This window comes from Primulina tabacum, chromosome 14 (assembly GCF_025594145.1).
Source record: "Primulina tabacum isolate GXHZ01 chromosome 14, ASM2559414v2, whole genome shotgun sequence".
In the NCBI taxonomy this organism is placed as follows: domain Eukaryota; kingdom Viridiplantae; phylum Streptophyta; class Magnoliopsida; order Lamiales; family Gesneriaceae; genus Primulina; species Primulina tabacum.
Genome location: NC_134563.1, coordinates 8,200,090 through 8,216,246, shown reverse-complemented (window position 1 = coordinate 8,216,246; position 16,157 = coordinate 8,200,090). Strand labels below are relative to the sequence as shown.

The 16,157-nt window shown below is 31.7% G+C and overlaps 1 protein-coding gene across 1 annotated transcript; it reads right to left on the bottom strand.

Annotated features, from left to right (window-relative positions):
- Nucleotides 1-6,074: 6,074 nt before the first annotated feature.
- Nucleotides 6,075-7,295, bottom strand: LOC142525627 (F-box protein At5g49610-like). Its single transcript, XM_075629956.1, has 2 exons — nt 6,793-7,295; nt 6,075-6,707 (listed from the first exon to the last, which is right to left on the bottom strand). The coding sequence occupies exons 1-2, from the start codon at nt 7,287-7,289 to the stop codon at nt 6,122-6,124; spliced, it is 1,083 nt and encodes a 360-aa protein (XP_075486071.1). The 5' UTR covers nt 7,290-7,295; the 3' UTR covers nt 6,075-6,121.
- Nucleotides 7,296-16,157: the final 8,862 nt, after the last annotated feature.

The window sequence follows — 16,157 nt, the reverse complement described above, 5'->3', positions numbered from 1 at the left end:
TTATAACTTCACCTTAAATGAAATAAAGTATAAATTACTTTGTGCTTAGGTATTTATGTATCGAATTATTTGTTAAAAGTGATTTCGAATTTTAGTTCAGAATTTGTACTTTGTCTGGTAATAATAAAGCAGAGAATGGTGGGACTTTAAAATAATATGTTTGTGCGCATGTTATTCATTCTTACGTATGATCACTTATGTCTAAATCCACTAACAAATGTGGATAATAAAGTAGCTAACAGGCGTGTTTAAACCTTAATAGCCAAGAATATTTGTTAATAAAATATTGCTAATCACATTTAACCTCCATCGGTAATGAAATAATGAATCTTACATTTATTGTGAGACAGTCACATTCATCTTTTTTCGTAAGATGGGCCAACCGTATTCATATTTATAATCAAAAAATAATATTTTTCATTAGCGACTCAAATAGAATATTTGTCTCATAAAATTGACCCATAAGACCATCTCACATGAAGTTTTGTGTCTCATATTTCTCCCACACGTATTCATTTGAGCGATTTTTTTAATGTATTAATTGAGAGGAACTGTTTTAGAAAATCATTGTATATAAATAAAACCCATTCTGGATATTTTTTATCCATAAAATATTTTTTAAGGAAAAAAAATTACATCAGATTTTCATGTGGAGAAGCCTATTTGATAAACATCTATTAGTTTTATCCTGAGTTGATGATTATTTAAATATGAGATTTCATATTTAAAATGTGTTGGATAATACTACATTTAAATATTTAAAATTCAAAAATATTTTTTGCTAAGATATTAGATATAATTTACAATAAACTATTCTCGAAAAAGTTTAATCTTAATTTAACTTTAATTTTTAATGGAAACATACTTCATTAAGCAATTTTAAGTTTTTAATAAATTTATTAAAAAAATTATAATAATGATTAAACTTGAGTTTGTAGTAATTAATATTTCTAATATTATTTTTTCACGTAGGAAATTCTATATATTAAAAATATCATATGCTCATATTATTTCTATGAATCGATTTTAAATTTTTCATATTTTTTTAATGGTAAAAACTTGTGTGAGACGGTCTTACGGGTCGTATTTTGTGAGACAGATTTCTTATTTGAGTCATCTAATAAAAAGTATTACTTTCTATGCTAAGAGTATTACTTTTTATTGTGAATATCGATAGGGATTGACCGGTCTCACAGATAAATAATCGTGAGACTCTCTCACAAAAAAACCTACTCTTTTTTAATATATCCAGTGTTCGTTAAATAGAAATGCATAATTTATTCCGCTTTTGTCGAAATCCTTGTTCAAAAAATCAAATCTCAATTGAAAATTTAGTCTAAGCGGACGCCCCAAATATATCACCGATCCAGTTAAACACCCCAATACATAATATCCTTATTTCTAATCAAGAAGTTGAATAAACCCAATTTTTTATGGGCCAAAACTCAGAATAATTAATAAACCAATTATCAAGCCCATTTAATTGCCGAAAAATATTAATGGGCCGCATCCAATTTATAGAATTCACAATGGGAAGTCAATTTTAGTCATTAGATTTGTTGATATACTATTCTTATTCAGTCTATTTTATTTTATTTTTCTTTTGTTTTTTCTTAATTCTGTTGGTGTACTGATTTCTCATCCAAAAGGAGCAGCATAAATTATGTTCGTTTTAAACGCTGGACTCCAAACCAATCGAGGATTAGCGGAGATGACACTTCTTATATTTTCCTTCGAACGGATCTCCGCCTTTAGATCGTCAAATTGGGTCCTCGATCGGAGACTCTAATACTTGTTTGGATTGAACTATAAATCATAAAAAAATTTGCTTTGAAACTGAATCATCCGAATTTCCAAAATCTGGAAGCAATGCGGTGGCGGCAGATGGTGGCGCGATAGGGGACTCATGGCTGAATTTTTTTTTCTCAAAATTCCTTGAGATGGCCGAGAGTTCCTTTTGTGGATGGAAGGGATTTTGTGGTGTTTTTTCAATGTCAATTTGTTATCAACCTTTGTTAATCTATTTATTAAAAATACACAATTTATATACCACTAGGATTTCTAATCCAAGTCTCACCGGGACTCTTAATTTTCATGGATTAAAATATCATATTAATATTATATCATCTATTTATCAACTTTTGATAATTCAAGATATATTTATAGTATATATCAGCATCTTTATATCTCCTTATAAAGCAATATACAAATATTAATATATTACACATGCATATTTAATTCATACATAGATCTATTGATTTAAATTAAATAACTATTATTTAATTTTTTAATTAACTCATTAGTTAAATAATTCTAAACCTCTTTATAATATTTTATGAGGATTTTGTACATATTAGTAGTCACTATTGAAATTACTATTACTATTATTTAGTTAGTAAAGTTCAAATTCACTAAATAAATAATGGTGAACTCATTATAACTTTCGGTCAACGATCCGATATCGTCGATGTACCAATAATACAAATCTTGTTCATATAATGAAAATTGAAAATTTTGAAGAAATCTTCATTTTACAAACAATGAACATAATTTATACTATCAAATCATTACTCCACTGTTTATCAAAGTAAGTATAAATAAGAAAAAATATATATTATATATTGTCAAAAATCTTTATCCAAAGAATATTTGGTCGTAAACCATATTGCTTAAATTTTTATTTAATATTACGAAAAATAATTTAAAAATCGACACTTATTATTATTTTTAATTATATACATCGACCCCACATATAAAATTTGGGTCTCCCAGTTTTTTTTAAAAAAAAATTTAACTTGAACACTCGCCCACCCCTAATTATAAATAAAAATCATTGATATGTTTAATTTGTTAAGCAAATGTATGACTTTATAAAAAAAATATTAATTTATTTTCTGAAGTCATGCTCCTTGCTATACTTCTTGTATGAGCATGGCTTCAATTTATATTTATTTTTACAAAAAATTGAAGTCACTCCCATGACAGGGGCTTGAATTCAACTTTTATTAATATTATTATTTTAAATTTAAGTAACGTCCCAAGGTGGGGTGAGATATACCTTGCATGAGCATGGCTTGAAATTTTTATTTCTTAAAAAAAATTATGTTTCAAAATTGGGAACAATAATTACTCTAAACTGTAAAAAACCTCTAGAAATATATACCCGGAACGTCAAATTTAGGGCCTTTATGCCTAAAAAATTCCTTTTTAATAATTTAATTTCTTTTTATAAGTCGACTTGGGAAATTTTGACGTGTTTCCAAATCTTTTAGGTCGTCTACCAGTTTTTTTGTTTTTACCAAATTTAAATTTTCTGTTCATGGAAATTTTTATTGAATATTATTAGTACCTATATTTTCAACATAAAGATATATGTTGGGTGTAATAATTGTCTATGTTGGAAGAGCAATCGAACTGTTGTTCTTGAGCTACTGTATGCAGGGACATAGCCAAAAAATTTTTTGACCTAGGGCTGAATGACTCGATAAACAATAGTGACATGAAGTAGATATAAGCTACTGCCACGCGGTTTTTTATCGAATAAAACTCATCGATTATTGAATCAGTATCAATTCTTGCACTAAACTTTCTTTCAATGTAGATAATCATATAATCTGCCAATAACTCTTCTATCATCTTATTCCAGAGTGAGGTCTTAAGAAATTTCATAGCTAAGAATGATCGTTCAGTTGTTGCCGTAAAAACATGAAGCGTTAAAACAAGACAAATCAAATATTTAAGAAAAATGTACCGCAGCCGCGAGACAGGCATGCTAGGGCGGAAGATTTTCCCCGTCATGGCGCCCCGGGTGAAATTTTCTGCTCGAAACTCGCGTTGAGGCGGAAAAACAGAAAATCCACTAAAAATATTCAACATACGGAAGTTAATCTCCAGCTCTATACATACCAAAAATCTAATCTTCTATGACTTCATCACTAAATAAGCTAAAAAATTACTACAAACTCAACCAAGCCATAGTTTGAATCTTTCTACATAATAAATGGAATAAACTAATTAAGTAGCAAAAAACAATCATTTCACCTCGTGTAAACTCAATCAAGGCCCTCTGCCGCATAAGCTTTTTCAAATCTCTTACCAGAAATTCTTTTCAAATCCTCATCCTCACAACTTTTTTCAACTCGAGGCCCTTGCTTATTAAAGTACAGTTGATAGAGTAATTTCTCTTATGATTAAATGAGTTGAAAATAATTTCGAGTGGGCTAAGTTAGTAAATATAATTATTTTATGGACTTGATAAAATTTTAATGTAGGCTAAAATTAGATATATATTATAATTACTAATAATTTTTTTTTGATCCAGGGCTGGAGCCCACCCCAGCTTTTGGGCTGGCTCCATCCCTAACTGTGTGGTTTAAAATATTTGAGTCGTACCATTACTATCAACTGTAGTTTTTGGTAAAGCGGTAAGCGCTCGGTCCTAACAATTAGTATCAGAGCTAATGTCACATAGCCAAGTGTAAATTGACAACAACATTATCATTCCTGTTATTCCACTTTCCATTGTCCGTGTGTATCTCCAATAGCCACTGCCAAGCAATTTTTCTTTCTTAAAACTGCTTGTATCTTTATTTTCCATAACATAAAATTGCTTCCATTTAACTTGTTATCTCGTACCTGCCCTTCGTTATGTCTACAACAATTTAGAAGACTTGACAAAATAATCCCGCCTTAATAAAAAAATCTCAAAAAAATCTTTTCTGATGTGGAAAATCTGTCTATGCTGCAACTACATAGCATACTCAGAATTTTAAGAAATTTTAAACCAAGACTCTAATACCACTTGTTGATCTCACGTGCGGCAGTTTGAGATAATAAATATAAATTTAATTTCTTTTTATAAGTTGACTTAGGAAATTTTGACATGTTTCCAAAATTTTTAGGTCTAGCAGTTTTTTGTTTTTACCAAATTTAAATTTTCTGTTCATGGAAATTTTTATCGAATATTATTAGTACCTATATTTTCAACATATAGATATCTGTTGTGCGTAATAATTGTCTATGTTGGAAGAGCGATCATATCGTGGTTCTTGAGTTACTGTGCGGTTTAAAATATTTGAGTCGTACTATTACCATCAGTTATAATTTTTGGTAAAGCGGTAAGCGCTCGGTTCTAACAATTAGTATCAGATCCAATCTCACATATTGATTTCGAATGATTGCAAGGAGTGCAATTATTGGGAGAGAGATTGTTAAGTGCAATAATTGTCCCTTCGGGAAGAGCAATCGAACGGTGGTGCTTAAGTTGCTGTGATGTTTAAAAATTTAAATTGCACCATAACAATCAGTTATAACTTTTGGTAAAGTGATAAACGATCGGTCATACAATACCAAATAAGTTTTGATTTTCAACAACAAAAAAATGAATACTTGTCTCACCTTTTATATTTCCCTAACTTTTTTATATGAATCAACATGTTATCCTTTTGTTATACTCCTTCGCTACATCAACTCCATATGAAATGCATGGAGGCCAACATATATTGATAGAGTAGGTCTCTTGTAAGACGGTCTCACGAATCTTTATCTGTGAGACGGGTCAACCCTACCGATATTCACAATAAAAAGTAATATCATTAGCATAAAAAATAATATTTTTCATGGATGACCCAAATAAGAGATCTGTCTCACAAAATACGACTCGTGAGACCGTCTCATACAAGTTTTTGCCATGTTGATAACTCCAATTATAATATATCACACACATAAAACTATATTTTACTCTATATATTTTACGATCACGATCAGTGATGGAAAAATTAAATTATCAATTCCGGGATAATCTATCGGAAAATGATCAATAAATCCCCAATAATCTATCATACATAAATCTATGTTTTACTTGATATTTTCGATTATTTAGAATTCTTGGAATTATATCAATATGGATGATGATTTCAAATTATGGATCAATTAGCAAAGAGCAATATATAAAATAATTAAGGTATATTGATGACTCGCATGGACTATATATATAGAATCCTTGTTGATATATATTTAGAAAATTTAATGCTTCAATTTATTCTAGAAATCAAATAGGACTTGTACACTTTGTCACATCAATTTTTTCCCTAACAAATTAATAAATTAAAGGAATTCATCATCATATACTAAGATAATTAGGTTCAACATCTGATCTAAATCGGAAAATTTCGCTTGCACGGTCCAATCTACCTAGCTTCACAGAGCTAAAACTTGAGTCTTGCAGCCTGTAGAATCCGACTTCGTTGAATCCGCCCTCAACGAACACGACATGAGAGTTGTAGAACCCTAACAGAAATGGATATTGGACAATGCTTTCGAGGGTTTCGATGTTGGCCAATCTTTCTTTCTTCCATATCTGATTCTTGATGTCATTCATGACCCAAAGATCCATATCTCTTCTCTCCGTCAGACAAACGAGTCCAAGTTTACCATCGTAGTCGAAAAGCTGCTTGCTTTTGTAAGAATGTAGATTTTCTTGGACAGGTTTTGGTAACGGGAATTTGCTGAAACTGTTATTTGTGATGCTGTACGAAAGAATGTTGTCTTCGGTTGTTAGCCAGTGGACATAATCGGCAACAGAAACAGAAGAATTACGGGCTATAAGCTCCCTGAATGGCAATGATAATTCGTCGCTTGATTCCTTCCAGGTCCATGTTTCCGAATCAAAAATTTCGCATCCATATTTGTATAGCTCGCTGTATCGCCTGGAAATTTAAAATTGTGTAAATCGCATGAATGGAAAACTAATGAACATTCACATAACGAGAATTTAAAAGCGCGCATACGTACCGTATAAATCCTCGTTTCGATAATCGAATTATCTTGAAACATAGAGGTTGAGCCCCGGCAACCATCAACGTGACAGAGACAGTATCGTGACGAGTCTTTGGATTAGGGAGATCCCGCAATTGCCCTGTGATGGGAATGTACGCGAAATATCGACTTAGACGTTTCGAGCCTTTCTCGATTTCTCTTTCGCAACACAGTATTCCTTGTTTCGAAGAGGAAGCCAAGATCTTGGTGTCCTTCGGCAAGCTTTTCATGCGCACGTCCACGTTATCGGGGGTCACAAACATAGTGACATGCTTGTGAGACCTTAAATCTTGCACGAAGTACCCGGATATGGTTCCCGTTCTCCGGCAGTGAGTCGACTCGAAGCTTGATTCTTGGATAACTTCCTTCCATTCTTTCGATACAGCTTTGCAGATGTCCAATGCTTTCAACGAGTTTAGTTGAGTTAGAATCTCGAACAGAGCATCATACGGGAGTAATTGGTCGGAGACCATTGTGGGTATCTGGATGATTTGGAGTCTGAATTTTGTATGGATCGGAGGATTGCAAGGGGCGAACGTGTGTGTTTATATTATTTATATAGAGGATTTTTTTTTATCTACTTGAAATTAGATTTGATAGGATTCTAAGTAATTAAGGAAACGAATCAAGTAACACAGTCCCAATAGGAGAATTTTTTTTATTAATTATGGCAAGTTTTAGGTATTTGATTTGTTGAAAGTATTACTGAAAATTTTATATTTATATTTCTATTAATTTGATTTCATTAATTATTTTTTATAATTTTCGATTATTTGTATATATAGCAATTTCTCATTATTTTACTATCCGAAGATGTTTTGTATTATTTAAAAAATTCACGAAAATTACCAGAAAGATAATTTAATATCCACGAAATCCGGGAGCTCAAATTCCTTTTCTCGAAATTATCTTAATTATTTCAAAAGTAATGATTATTATGATAATAGTGCAAAAGTAATTAATTTCATGTAATATAATTAATAGGAAAACTAAATTTCTTCTATATTATTAATTTTTAATAAATTTTAATTAAATTAACTCCAACGTATAAAGACAATTAATTTTCTTAATTATATTTAATTTTTACTACCAAATTATGTTTTGGATAGTTGAATAAAAGAATTACTTGCATAGAGTTGTACATTTACAAACACTTACGTCAGATCGTGTTAAAAATATGGTTTTGTTGGAACCTTTTACAGAACTAGGATGAAGTATGATATATATTGACATTAATTATATATAATATGAATTTAAAATATATAAAAAAGTTAGAATTTTATTAGCTAAAACTTGTATTATTAGCAAATTAGAATATACAAAACACATATAAAATAATATAAATTGAAACAAACTCAAAAAAATGTTTATCATTTCACACACCATATATTAGTAAAGTGACAAAAAACTTAACACAAAAAACTTAACAATTTAGATGAAGATAAAATAACATGCATAATATATAGATAATATAACATATATCAATTCAAATTTATAGTTTGACTTCAAAGATCTGCTATCAACGCAACATTTCACTAAATATCATAGAAATAAATAGTAAGTACAATATGGAAAAAAATATATATGGCATGATACTTGAAAAATAAAAAAAAACGACAACCAAACAAGTAAATTAAATGAATTTGCTCTTTTCATTTTGCACTTACCCATATGAAATTCCTTGAGAGAAAGTGGAGATCAAACTATGATCGTAAATATAATTCAAAAAAATATCAAAATTTTCAATCTTAACCCCTTAGCAGTTAATAAATACTCCAAACAATATCTGCAATAAGGTGGATCATTTGTAAGCACTCAAATAAATTAAAAAGAGAAATAATGGTGATAAAATTTAAATTTGTGATTAATATTAACCTCTAATGTGGCATTCATAGTCACTGACTTATTAATATAATAATATATTATTTTATAAAATTAATGTTAATAAAAATAATATAGAATACAATTTTCATATATGTTTTATGATATTAAAATTTTAAATATATGTCCTTATGGAGTCTTTCGATTTACGTAGATGAAATGAGATTTTCAAAATTGGACATTATTTATGAGAGAAGCTAAAACAATTAATCATTCAATTTATTTAGTATTAGAATCAGTGGGAAAAAACTAATGAAAAATTGATCTGATTTTCAAAATAACTCTTTCTCATTAAATGCTTTACAAAAATATCTTTCTAGTATCATACCTTATAATGTATGTAGATGATTTTATAGGTATTTCTGATTGAAATTCAATAACTTTCTTGATAAATAATATTTAAATTCACAATTTAATTTTGGGTTATAAATAAAAAATTTGTTCATGGAGTTAGAAATTAGTAATTTGATTAAATAAATTGAAATTTTTTTGATTAAATATAATTTTTCTTTCCGTTCAATTCATTTATTTGATTTAAAAGTAATATGATTATTTTACCTTTTTTTATTTTTTCATTTGCCAATGTATTTAATTTAGAATTTATTTAGATGATTTTACATTCAAAGTATTCAGATACTTTATCTTGGTTCTTATATACATAAGTTTTTGAAGTATTTTTTAATTTAATTATATTATAATTATTTTTAGTAATTCATTGAGTTTATTCAAATGATAATGATTTTAATTATTTCACGAAAATTACTAGAAAAGATAATTTCATATCCACAAAATCCGGGAGCTCAAATTCTTTTCTCGAAATTATCTTAATTATTTCAAAAGTAATGATTGATAATATTAGTGCAAAAGTAATTTCATGTAATATAATTAATAGGAAAACTAAATGTCTTCTATATTATTAATTTTTAATAAATTTTAATTAAATTAACTCAAACGTATAAATATAGTTAATTTTCTTAATTATATTTAATTTTATTACCAAATTATGTTTTGGATAGTTAAATAAAAGAATTGTGCATAGAGTTGTGCATTTGCAAACCATTACGTCACATCGTGTTCAAAATCTGGTTTTGTTGGAACCTTTGGACGCTGTCTACATTTGCAATTTCTTTTCTTCCATTAGGCGTTTGATAATTGTGTTACTCTCGCGTTTGATAATTTGATATAATAAATATAAAAATGAAAAATAATCTTGACATCGAAATTTACGTGGAAAACTTCTAAAAATTATTATGGTAAAAACCACGGACAAGATGAAAATAATTTCACTATAATATTTTATGGTGTACAACAACTCATTGTGTTTCCAAAGAGAAAATACACTCTTTTAATACAGGAGAACAAAATACTTCACAAATATTATAGAACTAAACACTCGAATGCTATAAGATTAGAGAAAACTCGAAAAATTGATGATTTCAGAATGAGGGAATGAGCTCTATTTAGAATCTCTTGTCCGTGTGAAGACGCGTATAAGACACGTCGTTTGAAAATTCCGTCAAATTTGCCAACTTCAACATTAAATGATGTATGCTCATTTAATGCAATTTGCCGACTCTATTTGACTTAATATTTGACAACATTTCTCCCACTCGGAGATTTGATTGAGAATCAAACATATATCCACGCATCGTTTCAATCTTGTAATTCTCTGCTGCTTACGTTTCTGCTAGACCACTTGAGGATCTACACCACTCAAATTTGTCAATCTTCACTGGCTTGGTCAAAAAATCAGCTATGTTTTCTTTTGTATAGATCTTTTGCATATCCACGCTTCCTTCTTCTACTACTTCTCATACAAAGTGAAATTGAACTTCAATGTGTTTCGTCCTGGAATGAAAGGCTGGATTCTTTGCGATGTGCAAGGCACTCTGACTGTCACAAAACAAAGGAACATTCTCTTGTTTGTGCCTGATCTCCTCCAATAACTTTTTAATCCATATTGTCTCCTTGCAAGCTTGAATAGCTGCCATGTATTTTACTTCCGTCGTAGATAATGCCACAACCGTTTGTAATTTTGAAACACGGCTTACTGCTCTCCCTGCAAGTATAAACACATAACAGTAGTAGATTCCCTCTTATCAGGATCACCTGCATAACCTGAATCGACATAGCCCCTGAGCATAAAATCTGATCCTCCATAACATAATGCAGCATTTGAGGTACCCTTAATGTATTTAAGGATCCTCTTAACCGTGCTTCAATGCTCTCGTCCAGGATTCACCATATACCGACTAACTGTTCCCACTGCTTGAGCAATGTCCGGTCTTGTACAGATCATGGTGAACATCAAACTTCCCACTGCTGATGCATATGGTACTCTAGACGTCTCTATCCTCTCTGCGTCATTGTTATGATAGATTTCGGAGGATAACTTGAAGTTAACAAGAAGATGGGTCGAGATTGACTTACTATCTTACATGTTGAAACGTTGCAAGACTTTCTTCAAATAATTTTTCTGAGAAAGCCAAATCTTTCTATTACTTATTTTCTCGGTGAACTTGCATTCCTAAAATCTTGTTTGCTGGTCCCAAGTCCTTCATATCAAATTCCCTAGCCAACTATGCCTTCAATCCTTGGACCTCATCTTTGTTGGAGCATGTTACCAATATGTCAGTCACATACAACATCAAAATGATATAATCATCACCAGACCTCTTGAAATATGTACAAGGGTCTGCACTCAGTTTGTTGTATCCAAGGCTCGTTATATAAGAATCAAATCCCTTGTACCAATACATCGGCGCCTATTTGAGAGCGTACATAGATTTGTTCAACCTGCAAACCAAGTTCTCTTTTCCTTTTTCTGCAAAACCTTCTGGCTAGAGCATATAGATTTCTTCTTCAAGATTTCCATAAAAAAATTTCGTTTTCACATCTGGCTGTCCTAGATGTAGTTCAAACACCGTATACAATGTCAACACTACTCTGACTAATGTAAGTCGAACCATAGGAGAAAATATTTCATTGAATTCATTGTCTTCTTTCTAAGCATACTCTTTTACCATCAATCTAGCACGATACCGATCCACTTGGTCATTGCCATCACGCTTGATCTTATAGACTCATATGTTGCCAATGGCTTTCCTTACTCGTGGTAGTTTAACAAGTTTCCAAGTTTTATTCTTGTGTAATGCCTCCAATTCTTCCTGCATTGATATCATCCACAAGGATACATCCGAGCTTTGAGTAGCCTCGTGGAAACTCTATGGCTCACCATCTTCTGATAATAGACAATATGCAATGTTGCTTTTAGTGACATAATCTGAAAGCCAACCTAGTGGTCTTCTGTCTCGAGTTGACTGCCTCACAATGGAAACCTCATACTCAAATGGTTCTTGTTTTTCATGCTCTAGTACTGCTTCACAAGAAATTTGACATTCGTCTGTCTTGTTTTTCACCTGAAATTTAGTAGTTTCTAAATTCAGTGTGACTTTGTCTCTCTTTACTTTATCTTCCTCGAAGATAACATCCCTGCTGATGAGAAGCTTGTGAATAGTAGGATCCCACAAGCGAAACCCCTTGATTCCATCAGCATATTCCAAGAAGATACATTTTCTGGATTTTGAATCCAACTTTGATCTTTCTTGCTCATTGTACAGAACGTACACAGGACTTCCAAATGTATGCAAATGAAAATAATATGTCGGCTTTCTGGTCCACATCTCCATCGGAGTCTTCAGATCAATCTCAACTGAAAGAGAATGATTGATAATATAACAAGCGATTTTGACTGTTTCTGCCCAAAATGACTTGTCTAGACCCGCGGTCCTCAACATAGCTCTTGTTCTGTCCAACAAGGTTCTGTTCATCCGCTCTGTCACTCTATTCTGTTGAGGTGTGTAAGTCGTCGTACACTGTCTTTTAATGCCCTCGTGATGACAATATCCATCAAATTCGTCACTGATATATTCTCCTCCATTGTCAGTCCTCAAAAACTTGATTTTTTTTCTGAATCAAGTTCAACCCGTGCTTTGAAATCTTTGAAGGCTTGGAAAACATCTGATTTCTTATTAATTGGATACACCCAACATCTCCTAGAGAAATCATCAATAAAAGAGACAAAGTTTCTCGCTCCTCCTAGGGATACAACCGGTGCTTGTCAAACATCCGAATGAATCAGCTCCAATATGCTTTTGATTTTGGCAGTAGAAGTGTCAAACTTTAATATGTGTCGTTTACTAGTAACACAATACTCGCAAAAGAGTAGTGACACTTTTGTAAGTTCTGGTAGCAACTTCCGTTCTGAGATAATTTTCAACCTTCGTTCTGACATATGCTCGAGCTTTCTATGCCATAACACTCTTAATTCTTCTCCTGAATCAATTGATACAACAATTAGTTCTGCCTCTTTTTGTGTTTCGCCCAAAAGTACATACATATTTGCAGCAACCTTTTCAACCTTCATAACCACAAGCGCATCCTTTACAATTTTCATGATCCCGTTCTCGATACGAGTTTTGCACCCGATGTCATCCAATTGCCCCAAGGACAAAAGATTTTTTGTCAGTTCCTTCACATGCGTACCTCCTTTATGGTGCGAATGGCGCCATCAAACATTTTTATTTTGATAGTACCGACCCCAGTGATTTCCAATGAATAATCATTTCTCATGAATACAGATCCTCCTGAGACTGGTTCATAATGATCAAACCACTCTCTCTAAGACGTCTCGTGCTACGTCGCTCCTGAATCCATAATCCATGTGTCACAAAATTTGTATCTTTCTTTTGCAAATGTTGTCGCTTCGCTGAATAATATTTCACCACCGCCTGAAGTACTGGCCACATTTCCTTGAGAAATCTTTCCGATACTCGTACACTCTTTATTGAAAATGCCTTTACCGCCACATTTCAAGCAGTAAATATTTTTCTTTTTACTTCTCGATTTTGATCTACCTCGTCTATGGCTCCCACTGAAGTCACTGTCCATAAATCTTTCTCTTATCATCAGTAAAGCATCTGCCTGCTTCGAAATTACCAACCTATCTTCCTTGTTCTTGTGCCGGCTTTCTTCTTCGAGAACAGCAGTTAAGATATCGTCGAATTTTAGAGAGCCCGTAAGAATATTGTTGGTTATGTTGATGATAAGTTGATCATATGAATCTGGTAGACTTTGAAGTGGAAGCTTTGTACGTTCATTTTCCTCTATTTTATGCCCCATGGAAGTGAGTTGGGCAAATAGATTTTTTAATGTGTTGATATGATCGTTCATCGATGAGGATTCCGTCATCCGAAGAGTATAAAGCCTTCTATTTAGGAAAATCATGTTGTGTAGCTACTTGACCTCGTACATCTTTGTTAGAGTATCCCAGATAAATTTTGATGTTTTTATTTCAGAGATACTTGACAATACTTCGTCTACTATAGCCAAGTATAAATTGGCAACAACATTATCATTCATTTCATTCCACTTTCTATCGTCCGTAATTTCCACCGGTTTATCTCCAATAGCCGTCAAACAATTTTTCCTTTCTTAAAACTGCTTGTATCTTTATTTTTCATAACATAAAATTGCTTCCATTGAACTTTGTTATCTCGTACATGCCCCATTATGTCTACAACAATTTATTAGACTTGACAAAATAATCCTGCCTTAAAATAAATCTCAAAAAATCTTTTCTGATGTGGAAGATCAGTCTAGGCTGCAACCACAGAGCATACTCAGAATTTAAGAAATTTTAAACCAGGACTCTGATACCACTTGTTCGTCCCACGTGCAGTAATTTGAGATAATAAATATGAAAATAAACAATAAACTCGATACCGGGATTTACGTAGAAAACTCCTAAAAATTATTAGGGTAAAAATCATGGACGAGATGAAAATAATTTAACTATAATATTTTACGGTGTACAACCATTCACTGTGTTTCCAAATAGAACACACACTCTTTTAATATAGGAGAACAAAACACATCACAAATATTATAGAACTAAGTATTCAAATGCTATAAAACGAGAGAAAACTCGAAGAATGGATGATTTCAAAATGGGGAAGAGAGCTCTATTTATAGATCCTTTTGTCCGTGTGAAGACGCGTATAAAACGCGTCGTCTGAAAATTCTATCAAATTTGCCAACTTCAACATTAAATGATGTCTGCCCATTTACTGCAATTTGCCGACCCTATTTGACTAAATATTTTCCGACAAATTGTTCAGGAAAAATCTGGGTTTTCGTGGCTGCTGATGTCTAGGAAGTTGGTCTGTGCATGTAATCATGAGCAATTTCTTCATCAGTGTAAAGACGCGAAAATTCGAAAATCAAGATTATTAAATTTTGAAATTTTCAAACAATTGGTGCTTAAGTTTTCGAATTATGACAAGATTTGGACTGAAATTACAGAGAGAATGTTATTAATCATAGAATGATTTGCACTAGATTATAGAAGAGATTTTCGGTAATTATGAAATGATTTAAAGGCAAAGAAAAACACTTTTTGTGTCAAAATTAAGAAGGGCGCAACCCTATAAATAAGCTCTCAAGTCATTCGAAAAATCACATCACAATTTTCAAGCAAAACACACTTATTTTTGGGCATGGTAGAGGCAGACAGTAGGCGAACCGCAGCAAAGTTTTCTTCAAATTCGAGTTCCAAGCATCAACCTTTTCTAAGAAAAATCTTTAAGTGGCCCTTACTGTTTTAAAATGATATCTAAGTTTTAAATCGATCGATCATGATGTGCTTTTGTTCCATTCGACCTTTTTTCGTTCTATTCTATTTTGGCTTCGCTATGATTTATTGTTTCATGATTCGTTACGAGCATGTTCAAAGGTACCACTATGTTTTCAATTTGATATGTAAAATTCTAAAATATGACAAGTTATGTCCCTTACGCAATGGGTTATAGTAATCATGATGTGACAAGCTATGGTCTTCACACGGTGTGTTATAATAACCATAATATGACCTTGATGCGGTGTTTTATAATCACCATTATATGACCTTACCTCTTAGAAGAGTAACATATGGGGAACTGATCTGTAAATTTCTATAACAGAAAACATCAAAAATAACAAACTCTGTTAGAGTAGGTGCTCATCAAGCCAACTTGTGGCTCGGGCTTTTATTAACTATAATGTAAAGCAATCTTTATTTTAATAATATTTTACGATTTTATTCAATTATGGCAGTATATTTTACCTGTATATTAATGTAAGCTGCATAGATAAAGTATTTGAATAAACAATATGTAAGGCCCTGTAATTAATTATCCTGTAATTTGGCATAATTAGAATAATTATTGAGTTGTAAATTAAAATAATTATTTATGCCAAATAAATTCAAGAAGTGTTAAAAATATGTATTTTAGAATATCGGAGAATTTAACGATATAAAATACATATAGAGTTTAAATAACACAAGAGAGAAAAAGAAAACCCATTTCCCTCAACCCAATTCTCGCAACCCTTGGAGCAGCTGTGGAAGAATCGCGATATCT

Excerpts from the sequence above, each read along its gene's own strand:
- LOC142525627 (XM_075629956.1), bottom strand. The coding sequence starts at position 7,289 with ATGGTCTCCGACCAATTACTCCCGTATGATGCTCTGTTCGAGATTCTA. Across the intron at positions 6,708-6,792 it reads TCGAAACGAGGATTTATACG|GCGATACAGCGAGCTATACA; the intron begins GTACGTATGCGC and ends TTAAATTTCCAG.